The 15,779-nt window shown below is 41.7% G+C and overlaps 1 protein-coding gene across 3 annotated transcripts in view; it reads right to left on the bottom strand.

Moving 5' to 3' along the window:
* KHDRBS2 (KH RNA binding domain containing, signal transduction associated 2) overlaps window positions 1-12,666 on the bottom strand; it is a 339,264-nt gene extending 326,598 nt beyond the window's left edge. For 2 of the 3 annotated variants that reach the window (XM_063153001.1, XM_063153002.1), the window contains exon 1: window positions 12,530-12,665. In XM_063153001.1, the coding sequence (XP_063009071.1) occupies window positions 12,530-12,620 (91 nt within the window). In that variant the 5' untranslated portion in view covers window positions 12,621-12,665. Of the gene's footprint in view, window positions 1-12,529 lie in introns of all 3 variants that reach the window. The other variant, XM_063153003.1, reaches the window with a different exon arrangement.
* Between the last annotated feature and the right edge of the window lie 3,113 nt (window positions 12,667-15,779).

Here is a 15,779-nt window from a genome sequence, read left to right as displayed (position 1 = left end):
TCAAGAGGTTTGAAGTTCTGTAGATTTTTTCTTTAAATAGTGCTCATTCACACAATTCAATTCACATGGACTTGCTTGCTCTTCAAGGAATTCATTCAACTAAACTCTGGTGGCTTAGACACATGCCAGCTTCCTCTGCTCAAAGATTTTTGTTTCCTAAAAAACAAACTAATAATATCCAGCCCAGCATTCTCCCTTCATTTCCTACTGTCCTTCCAATCTATTATCAGTTTTCTTTGCTGCAACCATGTAATTTAATAATTCAAATATATCAGTGTGTGTTTAACCTGAAAAAACACAGGATGCTGGTTTTTAAAAAGTGCATTTGACAAGCATGCAGGTGGTTACCATTACCTCATGCCTGGAAATACAAGAAAGACAAATGATGAAAAGAATGAATAAGATACATGTTTTACAACTTAAAGTGTTTGACATCTGTTGAAATCAGAATAGCATGTGTGGGTACACAGAATCTAGAACAAAATCAGAAGGGGGCAGAAGCAGCTTGCTTTTTAAGAAATGCCTAGAAGATGTCATGGTTGTTCTAAGAGGTACATTAAGAACAACTGGATTATTTTGCAAAACAGAGAACAGTGCAGTCTAGACTCCATCAGGCAGGAAGGCCTTCCTATCTAGGCCAGGATGCATGGGTGTTTGGTTGGCACATTTGAAGAGAAATCAAGAACTTCTAAATAAATTAACTGAGAGAAAGGATGGAGAAATCATGGGTTCAATACTTCACTGGAAAGACCAAGGGTTACCAAAGCAAATAAACCTATTAGAGGTGGCAGTGGAAAGCTCACTCATGGATCTCTCCACAGGCAAGAGACCGACTGAACTGAAACTCTGAATGAGCAGATACGAATGGTGACACTTGGGTAGGAGGCGTCTCCAGGACAGAATCCAAGGCTCAATGATGGCATTTATGTGCAACTGTGTTTTGCAGTGATCAGTTTCCTGACAAACTTACTACCACCTGTACTACCACCATACACTGACACAGCACCTCACACCCACCTCCTATAGCTTGTAATCCAAGTAAGACAATGGCATCATATGACATAGTACAATTCACAAAAGGGAAAGCAAAATAATTATGAAAAAGAACAATAAAAAGAAAGCAAAACAAATTAAGAACTTCAGGTGCAAGATCCTCACTACAGGGTGCAAAAGACTGAGCAAGTTACTATGCACCGGTATATATAAAGTAGTAGATACTATGACTTCCCTTCCCCCTCCCCCAGGTCCATTATGTAGCTTAAGGAACAGGCTTCCATACATCCAATTCCTGGGGAAAAAGCACTAGAGGGCTTTTTCCAACAGGTACCATTGAGTGAGGAACCATGGAATAGATGGCACCCAGAAAAGATGGTCAGTCGGCATGGGATATTCAAGCACTTCAAATGAAGCAATACCAACAACCAAAGAAATGTATTTCAGCCTCTAAAGAAAACTTCTTTTCTTTACTAGCAGTACTTATTCCTCAAACATGTCTTCCCAGATTTTCTTAAAAAAGCACGTGCTGCATCATCCCTTAGTCTGATGTTTGTGCAATTTACCAACACCACAGGATTACTTCTAAAGCTCCACGCAGAAATAATAGACTTCAACATGAGTTATACACCTCAATTCAGGCACATGAGAACAATCTCAAAATTAACTATGAACATCAATACCTATACTTTCTAATTACTGGTTGCTTGTAAAGTTGCAGTAAACAGCTAAAAGATATCCCTTTAGAGATGAACACAAATGGACATCAAAGACTTGACTTTTTCTCCCCTGCAGTTGTCAAGTATTTTTCTTAGTGATAGCAATAATGTTATGATAGCTGAGATTAGCTGGCACCTGAAAACTCCTTTTTAAAGGTCTCCAATAAATTGTTACTGTAAAACGGCACTATTTTTCTTTCAAAATAACTCTTACAGTAAGATAATTTTCTCAGCAGTAGAGACTTGTCTCTGGACCAAACGTCCCTTCCCAGTCCATGGACCTCAGGCTGTAAGCATTTAAATCATGAGAGATGGGGAAGTTATAGAATTCAGAGGTCACAAGCTTATGGCCTTTACACTACTCAGTATTCAAATGAGGGACAAAACTCCTGAGGGCCTTTTGTCAGCCAGATGAAAAAGCACCCTATAGACTACTATAGGCAATTGAGATGTCTCACAGGTTATGAGACAGTTTTACTTTAATTCACTCACTTATCCAAGGAAAGAAATGGATAGTGAGTTGCTGTCTGGACTGAAAGCTCCTAGGACAAACACAGGGCCACACTGAAATTTGTAATGATTGAAATTATACCCTCCAATACTGAATGAATGTACCAAGATGGTGCTAAAAAAGTATCCAAAACTTCATGTCTTGGCAAGTGATCAGCTCAAAAACACTTTAGTCATTCAAAACTTAAAATCACTTTGATAGCAATACCAGCAGCATGCACAAAGTGAAGCTGAAGGCTGAAGCAATACAATGCAGATAATCTCCATAGATGCAGAGTTCAGAGAACTTGCTTTTACCAACCAGTATTGTGTTATTTAGCAAAAATTTTTAAGTTATAAACCATAATAGAAGAATTTTCCAATGTAGGGATAGGATAATACTATTAATAGTATTTTTTTAAGCTTTGGGAAAGGTTTTGATATTGTCCTCTGCCTGTACCTGTTGGCAGAAATCCCAGAAGCTACCTGTGCAATAGAATCAGGTGTCAAGAATGTATTTTTGGAATGCACTGAAAAAATGTGTCATTTTAAATTGAGTAGCAAAAAGAAAAAACTTGCCCCAAATCTCTAACTTACTTCCTCTCATTCACACATCCATTAAACACAAAATACTGAATATTAAGTGAGGACTTCTGGAACCTTTTAGTTAAGTTTTATTCAGAAAAAAAATGGATAGATAAAAGTAGTGAAATAAACATTTGAAAATGCTGTTGGTCTATTTAAAAAATTAAATGAAATTCAATTTTTTCTGAAAAGCTTCTGTTAAGAATTACATTGTTTTGATACTGTTGTATTGCATGCCTTCAGAGGGACTCCATAGTGTCTGCCACCCCTACATGCATTAAATTATCGAGTAAATAAACACAACAATCTATGTTACAGTTATTCTCCCTGTTTTAGACTGAACAGCAAGTGAGATCTTCTATGTTAGTAATATTTACAATTCATAGCAGCTTCTAATTATTTTCTGTTTGCCTCCAAATCAGGACATCTTAAGTGTTTAAATGGATGCAGAATCACATCAAGTTCCTGCTTTGTGTCAAAACCAAGCTGCTCCATTTCCACTTTATGCTGAAAACATCTCCCACTTCCACCACAAGAAGCACTTGGAAAGCTTACAGTACAAACATTCCTTAAAAAAGTCATTATATCAAAATATTTCTAGCAAAAACTTAGTCCTCTCTTCCCCCTTGCATCTGACATATCATTCCAGATTATTCACACACTTTGGAGCAGCAAGAAGACTTTTTGTGCTGAACAGATGGTTTGTGTATTCTAGCAAGCTGGTACTGCATGAACATCTTTTTGTCATGCACAACTCAACATAAACTACTGCATTTCCAGGTTACCTCCCAGTTTAGTCTACAGAAAAAGAAGAGCAATAAAATAGGTAGCATGAACACCTGTTTTCCCACATTCACTGCTGACCTTGGACCCCTTTGACACAGGTGAGTAAAATCCTTCTTCACAGACTTATGCACAACCTGATCTGTTGGTGTTCACAGTAAACCATCTGCAGCAAGAACAAACCAATCACTCCTCTAACAGCAGCAACAGCATCTGGACACCCCCTAAAATACCAAAGAGAATCAGGACATTCTGCAATATTGTATTTACGAAGACAGAATGATCTTTTTAAACACAAGTGTAGGATCAGGAAAAGCAGTCCATGCAATATATGAACTGGGTGTGGCAGATTACCCACCAATGGCTTTTGAGCACAAATAAATTGATAAAATTCATTTATTTATTTGGATCTACATGGACGAGGAGGATGTTATTTCAAATTTTACAATGAGTTAAATCCTGCCACCTTGCATACAAGTATTTGTGAAATAATTGCCAATCTGTACCCATGCAAAAGACAAAGCTATTAGATAGTTCTACAGCCCTATGGAGACACCAGGATAATAAGCATCATTTACCAAAACTAACTCTGCATTTTCCTGTTGAACAGCTGTGTGAAGACAGGAAGGAGAAAGGTCTCCTGGAATTCATTTCATCAGTCCTTAGTCTGCCCCTCAAACAACAAAATAAGAGACAGTAAGTCACTTAAATTTGGTGCTGCTCCTTTCAGAAGAACTGGAGAAAAATCAGTTTAGGTTAAAATGGGAAAGTCAAGGAAACAGCACTGTGGCCGCAGCAAATCAGAGTAGTTCTAAGTATTTAGGAAGAACAATGTCTCACTCTTTGCCCAGCTAGAGCTCACATTCTGACCTCAGAGCAACCCCTGACAACACCAAAATGTTCTTTCTACAATCTCAAAAAAGACAAAATGCAACAAACAAGTTTGCTTAGAAATATTTAGAAAAATCAGCAATATGAGCCTACATTAGCAGAAACACTGAGACAAAAATGTGCACTGGGAGAGGTAAGTTAACTCAATTTTTCAATATTGAAAAGCCATTTTAAAACACGCACAAGGCCCCTGATTTGATGACAAGCTCTCTAACTTCAAGTATATGAAAAACAGCTTTGAAACATACACTTAAATCCCAGGAAACATTAAACTACAGGATTTGTTTTCTTTCCCCAGTGCTCAAACCTCTTAGGAAAACTGTTTTTCCTTGATTTGCAGTGCTGCTCTTCGGAAGTTGACTGATTATGAGTAAAGGGCTTTGACCCCTACTTTTGCTTTTGCTGAAGACACACCTGCCTTTACCAGTTAGCAAAGCCAAAATGCTTCTAACTACAAAACAAATAAACATTCTGTTCTAGATCTAAAGCAGAGCAAAGAGGAATGCATGTTTTGATAAGACTAGCACATGGTATTATTTTTTCTAACAGTTACATTGATAGCCAGAATTTGAAGGATTATATGAATCAAAAGCTTTTGACATTTTTCTACATCTGTAAGTGCAACCCTTACAAGAAGGGATAGATGCTAGAATAACTGATGAACACTTCAGCAGGTGCAGAGAAATTCCAGAACAGCAGTGACCTGCCCTGTGTCTTTCAGCCTTTGCATCATGCTAACCCAAGGACAATAAACAGGAATGCCCAGCACATGCAGAGCATTTGACAATTTTGAGATGTCTTTGGTTATATCATATGCAGCCATATGTGACCCTCAAAACTCTGTACCATCTTAATTAAGCGTGGATGATCTTCAAAACTGTCATATTAGCATTATTAGAAGTTTCACTTGATAAATTTTTCAGTATTCAAACTAAAAAAATTCCCTTTCAACAGGATAGGCTGTGAAATTAGGAACAGGCATACATTATTTCAGGATTTTTTTTTTTTTGAGGGGAGTGGGGGAGTTGGAAGTTTTTAATCTGCTGGAAGTCTTAAATAATTCTTCTAGTTTTTATTAGTTTCAGCCCTTTTTAGGATAAGGAAATAGCTGTACTCATTTCCAGCAGGATCCTAATTAAAATGTGACAGGATTTACAGAGGACTGTAATAACCAGGATTATTTCTGCTTGCAAATTTTAAAAAGAGTAATTTTGTACCAAAAGTAATAAGAATACTACACATTTCTTATGAAGGTCTTTTCATGTCGAGATCTCAAAGATTAGAATGAGATTCAGCATCAATCTACATCTCACAGATGGGAGTTTTAGAACACAGTCACTGAAGATACGTAGCACAAGCCAAGACTCCGTGTTCTATGCACATCGGATCTTTACACGAGTTTTAAGGTTTTCCATTTTTCTGGTCAGACTGCACAATCTTATTTGCTTATGCAGCCAAATATTAAACTGTAGCATCAGTAAAGTTCTACACTTGACACACTTGATTTTAAAAACTATCTGTTTCCTTGCTTATTCTGATGTAGTGCACTGATACCCATCCAAGGACTGAAAAATGCAAGGTGAAGAAAATATGAATGCATACCTTCACAATGCTTAGCAGAGTCCACCTGCAAAACTGATTTTTTTTTTCTATTGTGAATGCTTTCTTAACACCTCAAATCCCTGATGAAAACACTCCTCTTATTATTTATTCTCAAAATGTTTTAAAGACAGTTGTATATTCTAAGATCAGCTGTGACAACACTGGATTTTCCTCCACATTCAGGAATTTGTTGGAGAAAAGAAATTTATTTGAGACAGTTAAAAACAGCTTATTTTTGAAAAGGCACTCTAACCCCAAACTGAGGCACCAGGTGACTGCAGTGACCCTGCCAATCCAGAAAACAACTATTCCATAAAAGCAGCATGTGTGGCCTACAGTACAGCTACAAGGCACAGAAAGGTGAAACATATTCCCATTTTAATAAACCTTGGAGAAGAACTACCAAACAGCAGCAACATTTATGCCTTCTAAAGTAAGGCCCAAGACCTCTCATAGTCTGAGCCTGAGACCTGTGTCCTTGTGTCACGGAGGAACTGCTTCACTCTCACGGCACTGCTCGGGTGGGTCAGGCAGATGTTTAGCCTTTACTGGAAGGCTCATGCACAGATCACTGCTGATCATGTCAGAGTTTATAGACTACTAATTAGCCCAGCATGCTCCAGCACATCTCAGTGCCAGTATGTATTGTCTGCACACTGCCGAAATGAGAAAAGCATACAGCCAGTGAAGAAGAACCGGATGTATCTGTTGGACCCAGCTAGCCCTTTCCCAGAAGGTGCCAGGATATGAAGCACTATTTTGGCATGTGGAGCCCAATCATGCCACCTCCTGGTTAGGAACGGCCACTCTATTCTACACATTACACAGGTGTTCAGTGCTTAGGAAATTAACAGTTGACAGGAATGTTTTACTCAGCTGTCCAGGTATCCTGCCTTCTCTTGGTACTAACTGCAAATATTAACAAGTCTCCAAAATCCTGAACTTTAAAATGCTTACTTCAAGGTATAGAGGAAGAGAGATGGACAGTTACAGCAGTTGCACTCTGAATGTACACACCAAGGAGACTAAATATGACATAAATTTACTAAAAAATTCCCTGGACAAGTGAAAAATATTCTCCTTCAAAGAAAATATTCACGTTGCCAAAAAACTAGTACTTTATTAATGAGGCTCTGGGCATCCAGATAAACCTCAGCAAATACCTTTGACCTTCCCTTAAACAGTTGGTACTAAATTCTGCTATTTGCACTAAATTGCACCTTTAGCAGGCCCACTGATTCAAACAGCACTATTTAAAGAGCAAAGCACCTTTTATTTTAAACCACGGTATCAGAATCTAATCTTCAATTACTGCATTTGTATTGTTGCCTCTTTGCAAAACAATTTAGTGTGTTTCAAAGTACATGTTTTCTAAGATCACAGATCAAATGGTCCTAAGCAGCTTCAGATGTCTGAAAGAATTTTGTTATTTCTATTTTTTAAATCACATCTATAATTTCTTTTTTCTCTCCTCTGAAGCAAGTATGCCTTTTATGAACAAGAAGCTGGGGTCAATATAAACATAACATTTGCTTTGTTATACTCATTCTAATATTTTATAATGTTTTGTTTTCCATAAATCTGGTAATCACTTGGGATTCATCTGCATTACATTCTGCAGGGCAAAAGCATGTCCTATTGGCTATACCAGTCAATAGATCATATTTGTATCACAAGGACTGCCTGATAGCCCACTAATGGCAACAGAAAAATTCCCATTAACTTTAGTCAGCTTTGAACCAAGTCTGTAATGCCTAGCACATCACTACTTTATAAAAATCCTAAGTATCTTGTATTCATCCAGAGTTTTCACTTTCTCTTGAAAAGGCTCCAAATGATCATTACAAATCTAGTTTCTAATGAAACCAAGGTACCTAAAATACACGCTCTGAATATTAGCATGTTTCCTGAGTCAATCTACTGGGAATTTACAGTGCATTTCTTGAGACAGCAAAGCAAACAATGATTAATACCAACTATTTTGTGAATACAGATTTCTTCTCACCTGATGTAAATATCAGGAATAAAAGAAACAATAAGCAAAATAGTGACCACTCACAGGTTAATATTATTATATGAATTTACATTTACATTAATCTTATTTTAGTCGAAAGGCTTGTTGAGACAAGTGAACTCATAAATTTGCAAGCATATTTTCACAAGTAGTTTTCAATGAAAAAAGTTATAAAAATTAAAAAGTATCAGAGGCCTGGTTTTATTAAGTCATAAGCCTTTCACATCTAGGGTTAAGGATATGATTGTCACATTCTGTATTTGCAAGACAAATAATTTGCATACAACAACCTTATTATTATCCCAGGTTTTTAACACAAACACACACTCCTGAACTAAAGCTGCATTTCTAGATGAAAAGAAAAACAATCTCCAACAGTCCAAAGAAATCCCAAACCTACATATGACAGTGTATTAGAGGAAATCCTGAATATAAGACAAAATAAACTTGCATTATGCCAACAGTTTTCTACTAGCTGGAACTACTACTGCAGGCTTGTATGAGAGACCCTACTAATGCTCAGTGTAAAGGCAAATGTTTTGAATAAGCATGGCCTGTCCTACAAGAAGCCTGTATGTGGATGATAGCTGAGCTATATGAGCCTAATTTACACAACTTGGAGGCTTAACAAACTCTGCTGTGCCACATGGAATGATCTAGGGACTTAACTCAAGATTAAAGTTAAAGGCCTGATTCTCATTGCCTTCAGAATGCCAGCTGAAATTCTGAGGTCAATTGCACTGTCATTATAAGGGAGAGAAATTAGCTACCTCATTACCCTAGTAATGCTGGTATTTCCATGGGGAGAGATGCTCTTCCTTTGGCCAGCTCTTTCCAATAGGTCTTTTTCTTTTATCTTTATATTACAAAACACAGAGCTGGTAAAAAACACCAAGCAAGATATTCCAAAGCTGCATACATATAAATAAAGACATACACACACACACATATATATACACATACATATATTTAATTAGCTTGACCCCAAAAAGTACACAGACAATTAGCTGACATTTTAGCCTATTAAATGGAATGCTGATATAAAACTGGTTTTGAACTATCCAACTGGTTGTATCTTTTTGTCATCCAGACCTTCACAGCTAAAGTGACACATTTATTTTTATATTCATAACCACAGACATCTTACACAAAGCAATAAATATTTACAATCATGCAAAAGTAACATATATAAGGAGCTGGCAGCTTCCATGGCAGGGAGCAGTACTAGAACAAAGAGCCTCTCCATTCTCTCTGGAGCTCTGGACTGTGCTGCAGTATAAGCACAAGCTGGGTAAAAAAGGTGCTGCTCAAGAACATGCTCTTCACTTTTGACATTTTTTTAATCTAACCAAGCATTACTTGACCTCATACATTTATCAGGACATCTCCTGACTAAAAGCAGAATAATTGCACCTGAGAAAATAACTACTTTTAACAAGTATACAGTAAAATAATTTAAAGCTATACATGAAATAGGGACACTCTTCCAGCTCCTATAACAGCCTAGTACACAAAACAGTTCACTTGATACAGAAAAGCCCTTTCCAGTAGATGGAGATTAGCCTGTTCTTTAGAGTTCAACTACCTATTACAATTAAAAGGCTTTTAATTTTCATTACTGAATGGATTATATTCTCACAATACATATGTTCAATGCAGATTGCTAAAGTCTGAAAAAACTTTGGCTGAGGCAAATATCACCAGCCACTCACAAGTTCCTCTAGTAGATGACTTACCAATGACTTTTCAATTGTTAACAGCGCAACAGTCATGTAGGACCTACTTCTACATGAAACAGGTTACGACCCATGGGGAAATCAAGCATCTCCTGATTAAGGCACTAAATTGGCCATTCAGAGACTTAGGTTCATTGTCAAAATCCACAACAGATTCCCACAGTGGTTTTTAAAGAAAACAGGTTTTGCTTCCACTCCTTGTATTTAAACAGCACTTGTACATTTTTCTTCACCTTTCTTTGTGTTGTTTGGTAAATATACAAATACTCTGCCAAAGGAAATGTCCCTTTTCTGGGGATTTCAACAGATCCAGGTAAGGACTAAAGTAAGTGATTTCTAGTTATCCCTTAATAGTGAGGGATAAATAGCTACTGATTCAAGTATGCATCTGACACAGGTCAACCTGAAGGACAAAGACCTACATACTGAAAACATAAGTAATATGTTGGTTTTAATATTGGTTAAGTACACCAAAACACACAAAAAACCATGCAACAGAATCCAACAAACAAAAAAATTATTGGGGAAAAATGGGCAGTCTTATCTTTACAAGTAAATCCAGTGTTGCAAATCAGAAGCATTTTTCTGGAATACTTATTGCTTGTGTGCCCTTCTGCGGTTTCTCACAGCAACACAACTGTTCTCAACCTCAGGTTTCAGCAGCCAACATGAAACAACACAGCACTTCCAAGTCAGAGTGAATGCTTGAGGCTCTGAGCTCCACAGCAAATCTACGCTTAAGCATTTGACACAAAATGTACTGGCAATCAAAAATGCTTAGGACGCCACAAACAGAACACCTGGCTGGCATCATTATGGACGTAGCTGATTGCACATTACGTTCTAAAGAACAGAAATCCAGAGTCTGGAAACAATGTTTTATCATGAATATAACCTAAGAATTATTCACTACTACAGAGATCCTTGAAGGTTCCCATTTTCTTCTGGCACCAAAAAAGAAAATTCTGCCCATTCGATAAATTTGCTTTGTATTTATACCCGGCAGCAACCAGTGCATTAATTGTAATTCTCTTTAAGTAGTAACATTCTAACCATGGTTGTGTTTTAATAGTCATCATACCTTAGACTGTAAAACAAATCTCTAGAAAGCTTGACAGATGGTGTTTTGAAGGATAATGCCAGGTACCTGGTGTGAATCTGACATTAGCATTCTCTCAGACAACTCACCTTCATCTCTTATAAAATCTAGTGAAATAATGCATAATCCTACTTATGATAAAAAGGAATGAGAAAACTGTTCATTTACTCAATCCCACAGTTGCTCAAAACGCAACTTCTGCAAGAACTTGATACCTAGAAAAACCAATTTTATTTTCCTTTTTTTTTACTTTTCTTTGCCTACTTTCAGTTTTGTCCTTCCTGCATTTTCCTCCTTTCCCAGACACACACACACACACTCTCAGTGGATACTTCCCCCCTCTGGGAAAAGATCGAACTGCAAGGCTCAAAAAATATATTCCTCTAAGAAATAAGGACTTTGTTTACAGTATGATTATTAAAATAACAACTGTAAAAAGCAGCATGGCTGCCTCCTTAGCAGCAAGGTAGCTATGACGAAAGAGTACTAAATGGCTCTGTGTTCATACTGAAATTCAGTATGAATTTCAAAGCTATCAAACAGAAGCACTCCAACAAAACCTGGACTCAATATCTTCATTCACAATCAATAGAACATACATTAAGGAAAGACAATATAAAAACTGCTGACAGAGGAAATACTGCTTAGCATGGTAAATCTGAATTAGTTATGATTTTCTTTAAGTCATAAACGGAACTTGGGAAATTATTTGCCACCTCTGAATGTGAGTTTATTGGAATGCGTGATTTTCAAGGGTCTGACCATACACTGCTTTGCTTTAATCTCATTTAAGAGCTTGATAGGTTATCTTGATTTATGCATCATTCTTTACTACTTCTTTTCAACATTAGATTCCAAGTTTAACAGGGTTTTTTAAAAAGACTATTAAAAATCTAAGAATGAAAACATGTATAAGAGGAACTTAATGAATTATACTTTGGCAAAAGTTGAAACTCCACACCACGAGGTCTTCACTCAACCACTACATTGAACAGTTATTAAAAGAGAGACTAAATTATAAACTTTTTAAAGAACCTCTAGCTCAGGTCGAACTAAAACTGTACTCCAACTACAGCAAGGAAAGCAGGGCGAATTACAGTGAGCAGCCAAATGTTATAACCAGTGTATTCTGATCTCCGCACAAAACCAAGAGGAAATCATCATGTCCTGGATGAAACTGTCATGAAATTGATAAGCCATATCCAATCAATGTCTGACACCGCGCAGCCGACTATAACAGCGCCGCATTAACGGCATAATAGTATTACCATATAAACCTTATTACTTCAGCGTGGAAAACAGGACACAACGAGTGTAATGAAACGCCAGCATCTGTCTTTGTGTAAGTGAGCCCGGGAGCCAGGGGAGCGCTCCCCGCAGAGCGGACCCAGCCGCGGCAGAGCCGGCGCACGGCGGGCGGGGAGCGGGGCACTCTCTGCCGCTGCCGGGGCTGCTGCCGGACGGCTCCCGAGCCCCGAACGGCCGCCGCCCCGAGCCCCCGCGCGGCCGGGTCCCGCCCGCCCCCAAACCCGATTTCGCTCCGCGTCCATCGGCCGCGGCCGCCGAATGCTGACCGCGAGGAGCGCCCCGGCCGGGGGAGCGCGCAGCGGAGCCTCACCGTCTTCCAGGAGGCGCATGGCGTGAACAAAGCAGGGATCCAGGCTGTCCTTCTCGGCCATCAGCTCGGGCAGGTACTTGTCCTGCTCCATGGCCGCGGGCACGCCGGGCGGGCTGCGCGGGGTGCCGGGCTCGCCGCTCCGCGCCCTCGGCCGCCCGCTCGCCGCTGGCCGCGCCGGGGCCGCCCCGCAGGTGCCGCCGCCCCTCCCGCGGCGGGCGCTGCCCCGGCCCCGCCTCCGCCTTCCCCTCGCGCCGCGCGGGGCGGGCACGTGCGCGGGTCGCCGCGCGCCGCCGCTCGCGCGCCTTCGCCCCCGCGCCTCCTCCTCCCGCCACTGAGCGACTCACGGCCACCCGCGGCCTTAAATAGGGAGGCGGAGCCAGCCGGGCCCCGCCCCCGACGCTCCCATTGGCGACTGCACACCGCCGGGGGCAGACTCGCCACGCCATTGGCTGTCGCCAGGCGGGGGCCCGCCGGCGTCTGGCTCTCTGTGTGTCTGTCTGTCTCTCTGTGTGTCTATCTGTCTCTCTGTGTGTCTATCTCTCTGTGTGTCTGCCTTTCTCTCTCTGTGTCTGGGTCGTGGTTTAGGACAGGTATTCCCTTATTTACTGCTCCTACTGAAACCACTCGCTCCCCCCACCCTTTTCCCCATTCCCCTTGGCAGGCTAGAGAGCAGAATTGGAGGAATCGAAGGTGAAGATCACGGGTTGGGATAAGAACAATTTACTGGAAACAGCAATGAGATAAGAAAATGAACAGTAACAGCATGATGTTAATCACAAACGTGTTAGAGAGAGACGAGTGATTCTCAGGCAAAATGCTCAGAATCGGGGTTACCCCACAGCCCCCAGCCTGGCTTACTGGACCAGAAGGAGCCCCTTCTCTAAGAGGCTCCTTTCCCCCATAAACCCAGCGCCGGCAATGACCTGAGGTGATAGCAGAACAGCCTCTGGGTCCTGGCCATGAACCCTCCAGGCTACGGCAGGAACCAGGACAGTCTGTGCGTCTGTCACTGTGCGAGTGCCTGTGTCTGTGTGTCTGTCTGCGTGCAGCTGTGTGTGCCAGGTTCTGTGAGTCAGCGGGCGTGCGAGCACAGGTGCTGTCTGTGAGTGGCGTCCGTGGTGCCCGTGCGTGTATGTGTGACCGTGTGCGGCTGTGCCCGCGCTGTGCCTGTGGGAGCGTGGGCGCGTGTCCGTGTGTGCCTGAAACCGTGTGCGTGTCGTGTGTGTGTGTCTGTGTGTGTGTGTGTGTGTCTGTCTGTCTGTGTTTGTGTGAAACTCTGTGTGTGTGTGATGCTGTGCTGCGGTGTTTTCTGTGACTCTTGGCTTGTGTCTGTGCCCGAGAGCGCGCACTGGGTCTGTGCCCCTGTGCCCTTTTGCCCACGCGTGTCTCATTGTGCCTGTGCCGCCGGTGTTTCTGCGTGGGCCGCCCTGCCCGTGCGCGCCGCTGATCTCCGGGCAGCCGCCGTGTTGCGGCCGTGGCCCGGCCCGTGTGGCCGTGGCCATGTCCCTCCGCGTGGCCGTGTCCCTCCGCGTGGCCGTGTCCCTCCGCGTGGCCGCGGCTCGGTGCCCGCCGTGCCTCGGTGCCCGCCCCGCCTGCCCGCGCCGCTGGCCGGGCGCTGTCCGCGGTGCTGGAGCCGGGAGGCGGCGGCGCTGCCCGGCCCTCCCAGCGCTGCTCTATCTCGTCCTTCCCGCCCCCGCTCCCTGCGCAGCCCGCGGTGCCTCCGCCGAGCTCCGCCGCGCTCCCCGGGCTCCGCGGCCCTCCGGGCTCCGGGGAGACGCCTCGCTAAAGCGGTGCGGCATCGGCGGCGGGGCCGTGCTGGAGCTGCCAGACAGCCTCTCTCTCCCCTGAGGATGCGATCAGAGCACCAGCGAGCGGGCACGGCTGCGCGCAGACCGCGCCGCAGATGTCTGCCCGGGCCCGCGGTGCGCCGCTGGAGAGAGCGCAGCAGGCGCCCGGAGGTCCTGTGGGAAAGGGGCGATCTCTGTCGAGGAATGCCGTGCTGCAGCTCCCACGGCCACGCCTGGCAGAATTAGAGATATTGGGCAATTAAAGTGTCTACAGCTTGGGTAAATAAAATTGATTTTAATTAGAGTTTAGCTTTAAGTGTACATTTATTTTAGGTTATATTTATTCAGGATTTTGCCCCAAACGACCATACAGTAATGTCTTTTGATTTTGAAAGTAAACAAAAGATGTCTAACTCAACTCATTAAAACTCCATTTGTGGGATCTCAAGAACAAGCAGAGTATGGCACCATACAGCATTTTGTGTTCAACCCCTATTCTTTCTTAGTATGTACCACTAATACTACTATCTTAGTATTTATTGTAATGAAATATACAATTTTTGCAATAATACATTTGTGAATGGCCTAGTACTGTTCATTTCAAAGAGGTGTTTTTGTTGATGCTGTGGTGTTTAGATTTTGTTTGTTTGTTTGTGGTTTTGTTTTGGTTGGGGGGAGTTGGCAGAGGAAGAAGGAATGAAAAAGATAAAAATCAAAGCAAAATCTTTATAATGGCATCCACAAGGTTTTGAATGCGTTCTACAGACATTGCAAAAAGATTTGGTCTGCAATCAAAATCCTAAGACATATATGCAGGCAGCATTTATGCAATTTCCACTAAGTATGCACATAATTGAGGGACTGCATGTGTTTACAAAAATATGTAGAGAATGTCGGTGACCGATGCTTATTATTCTGTAGTATTTCTAGAAAGGAGGGATAAAATACCTGAGAACCAATCTCCCAGCTGAGAAAGAATAGGAGCAGGAAAATAGTTGATTTCAGCTGAAGAGGCAGAGAAGACTGATAGCAGAATTGAAAGGTTTAATAGTCAATCAGCTTTTACTACAAATTGTGTGTGAGGATAAAGGGAAGACATAAGTCCTGCTTTAAAAAACAACCGAATAAAACAAAGAAAAGCACAGAACCAAGACAGTTTATTAATAATTTACCCTGATTCAATTTACTGCATGAATAGATCTCCCTTCCCGTTTAACAGCGTAGGAAGAAATGGCCGAGTTTGCAACACAGCTCAGGTCTGTCCTGCTCGAGAGATCACCTGTGGCATCAGAGTGTATTTCTGCACCTCTGTTTTTCAGAACAATTCATGCTGGTGCTCCTCGGTTCAGAAAGAGAGAAGAGCAAAGATAGGTGTGTTCTCCTAAAGCACCTTCAAGATGATTGTAAGCCCTCCTTCCAGAAGTAATCCTGGCCTGGTGGCTTTCAAGACATACCATATTGTC

The sequence above is a fragment of the Melospiza melodia genome, chromosome 3, assembly GCF_035770615.1.
Source record: "Melospiza melodia melodia isolate bMelMel2 chromosome 3, bMelMel2.pri, whole genome shotgun sequence".
NCBI classification, from domain to species: domain Eukaryota; kingdom Metazoa; phylum Chordata; class Aves; order Passeriformes; family Passerellidae; genus Melospiza; species Melospiza melodia.
The sequence above is the reverse complement of the archived record's forward strand: the minus strand, read 5'-3'. Positions and strand labels throughout refer to the sequence as shown.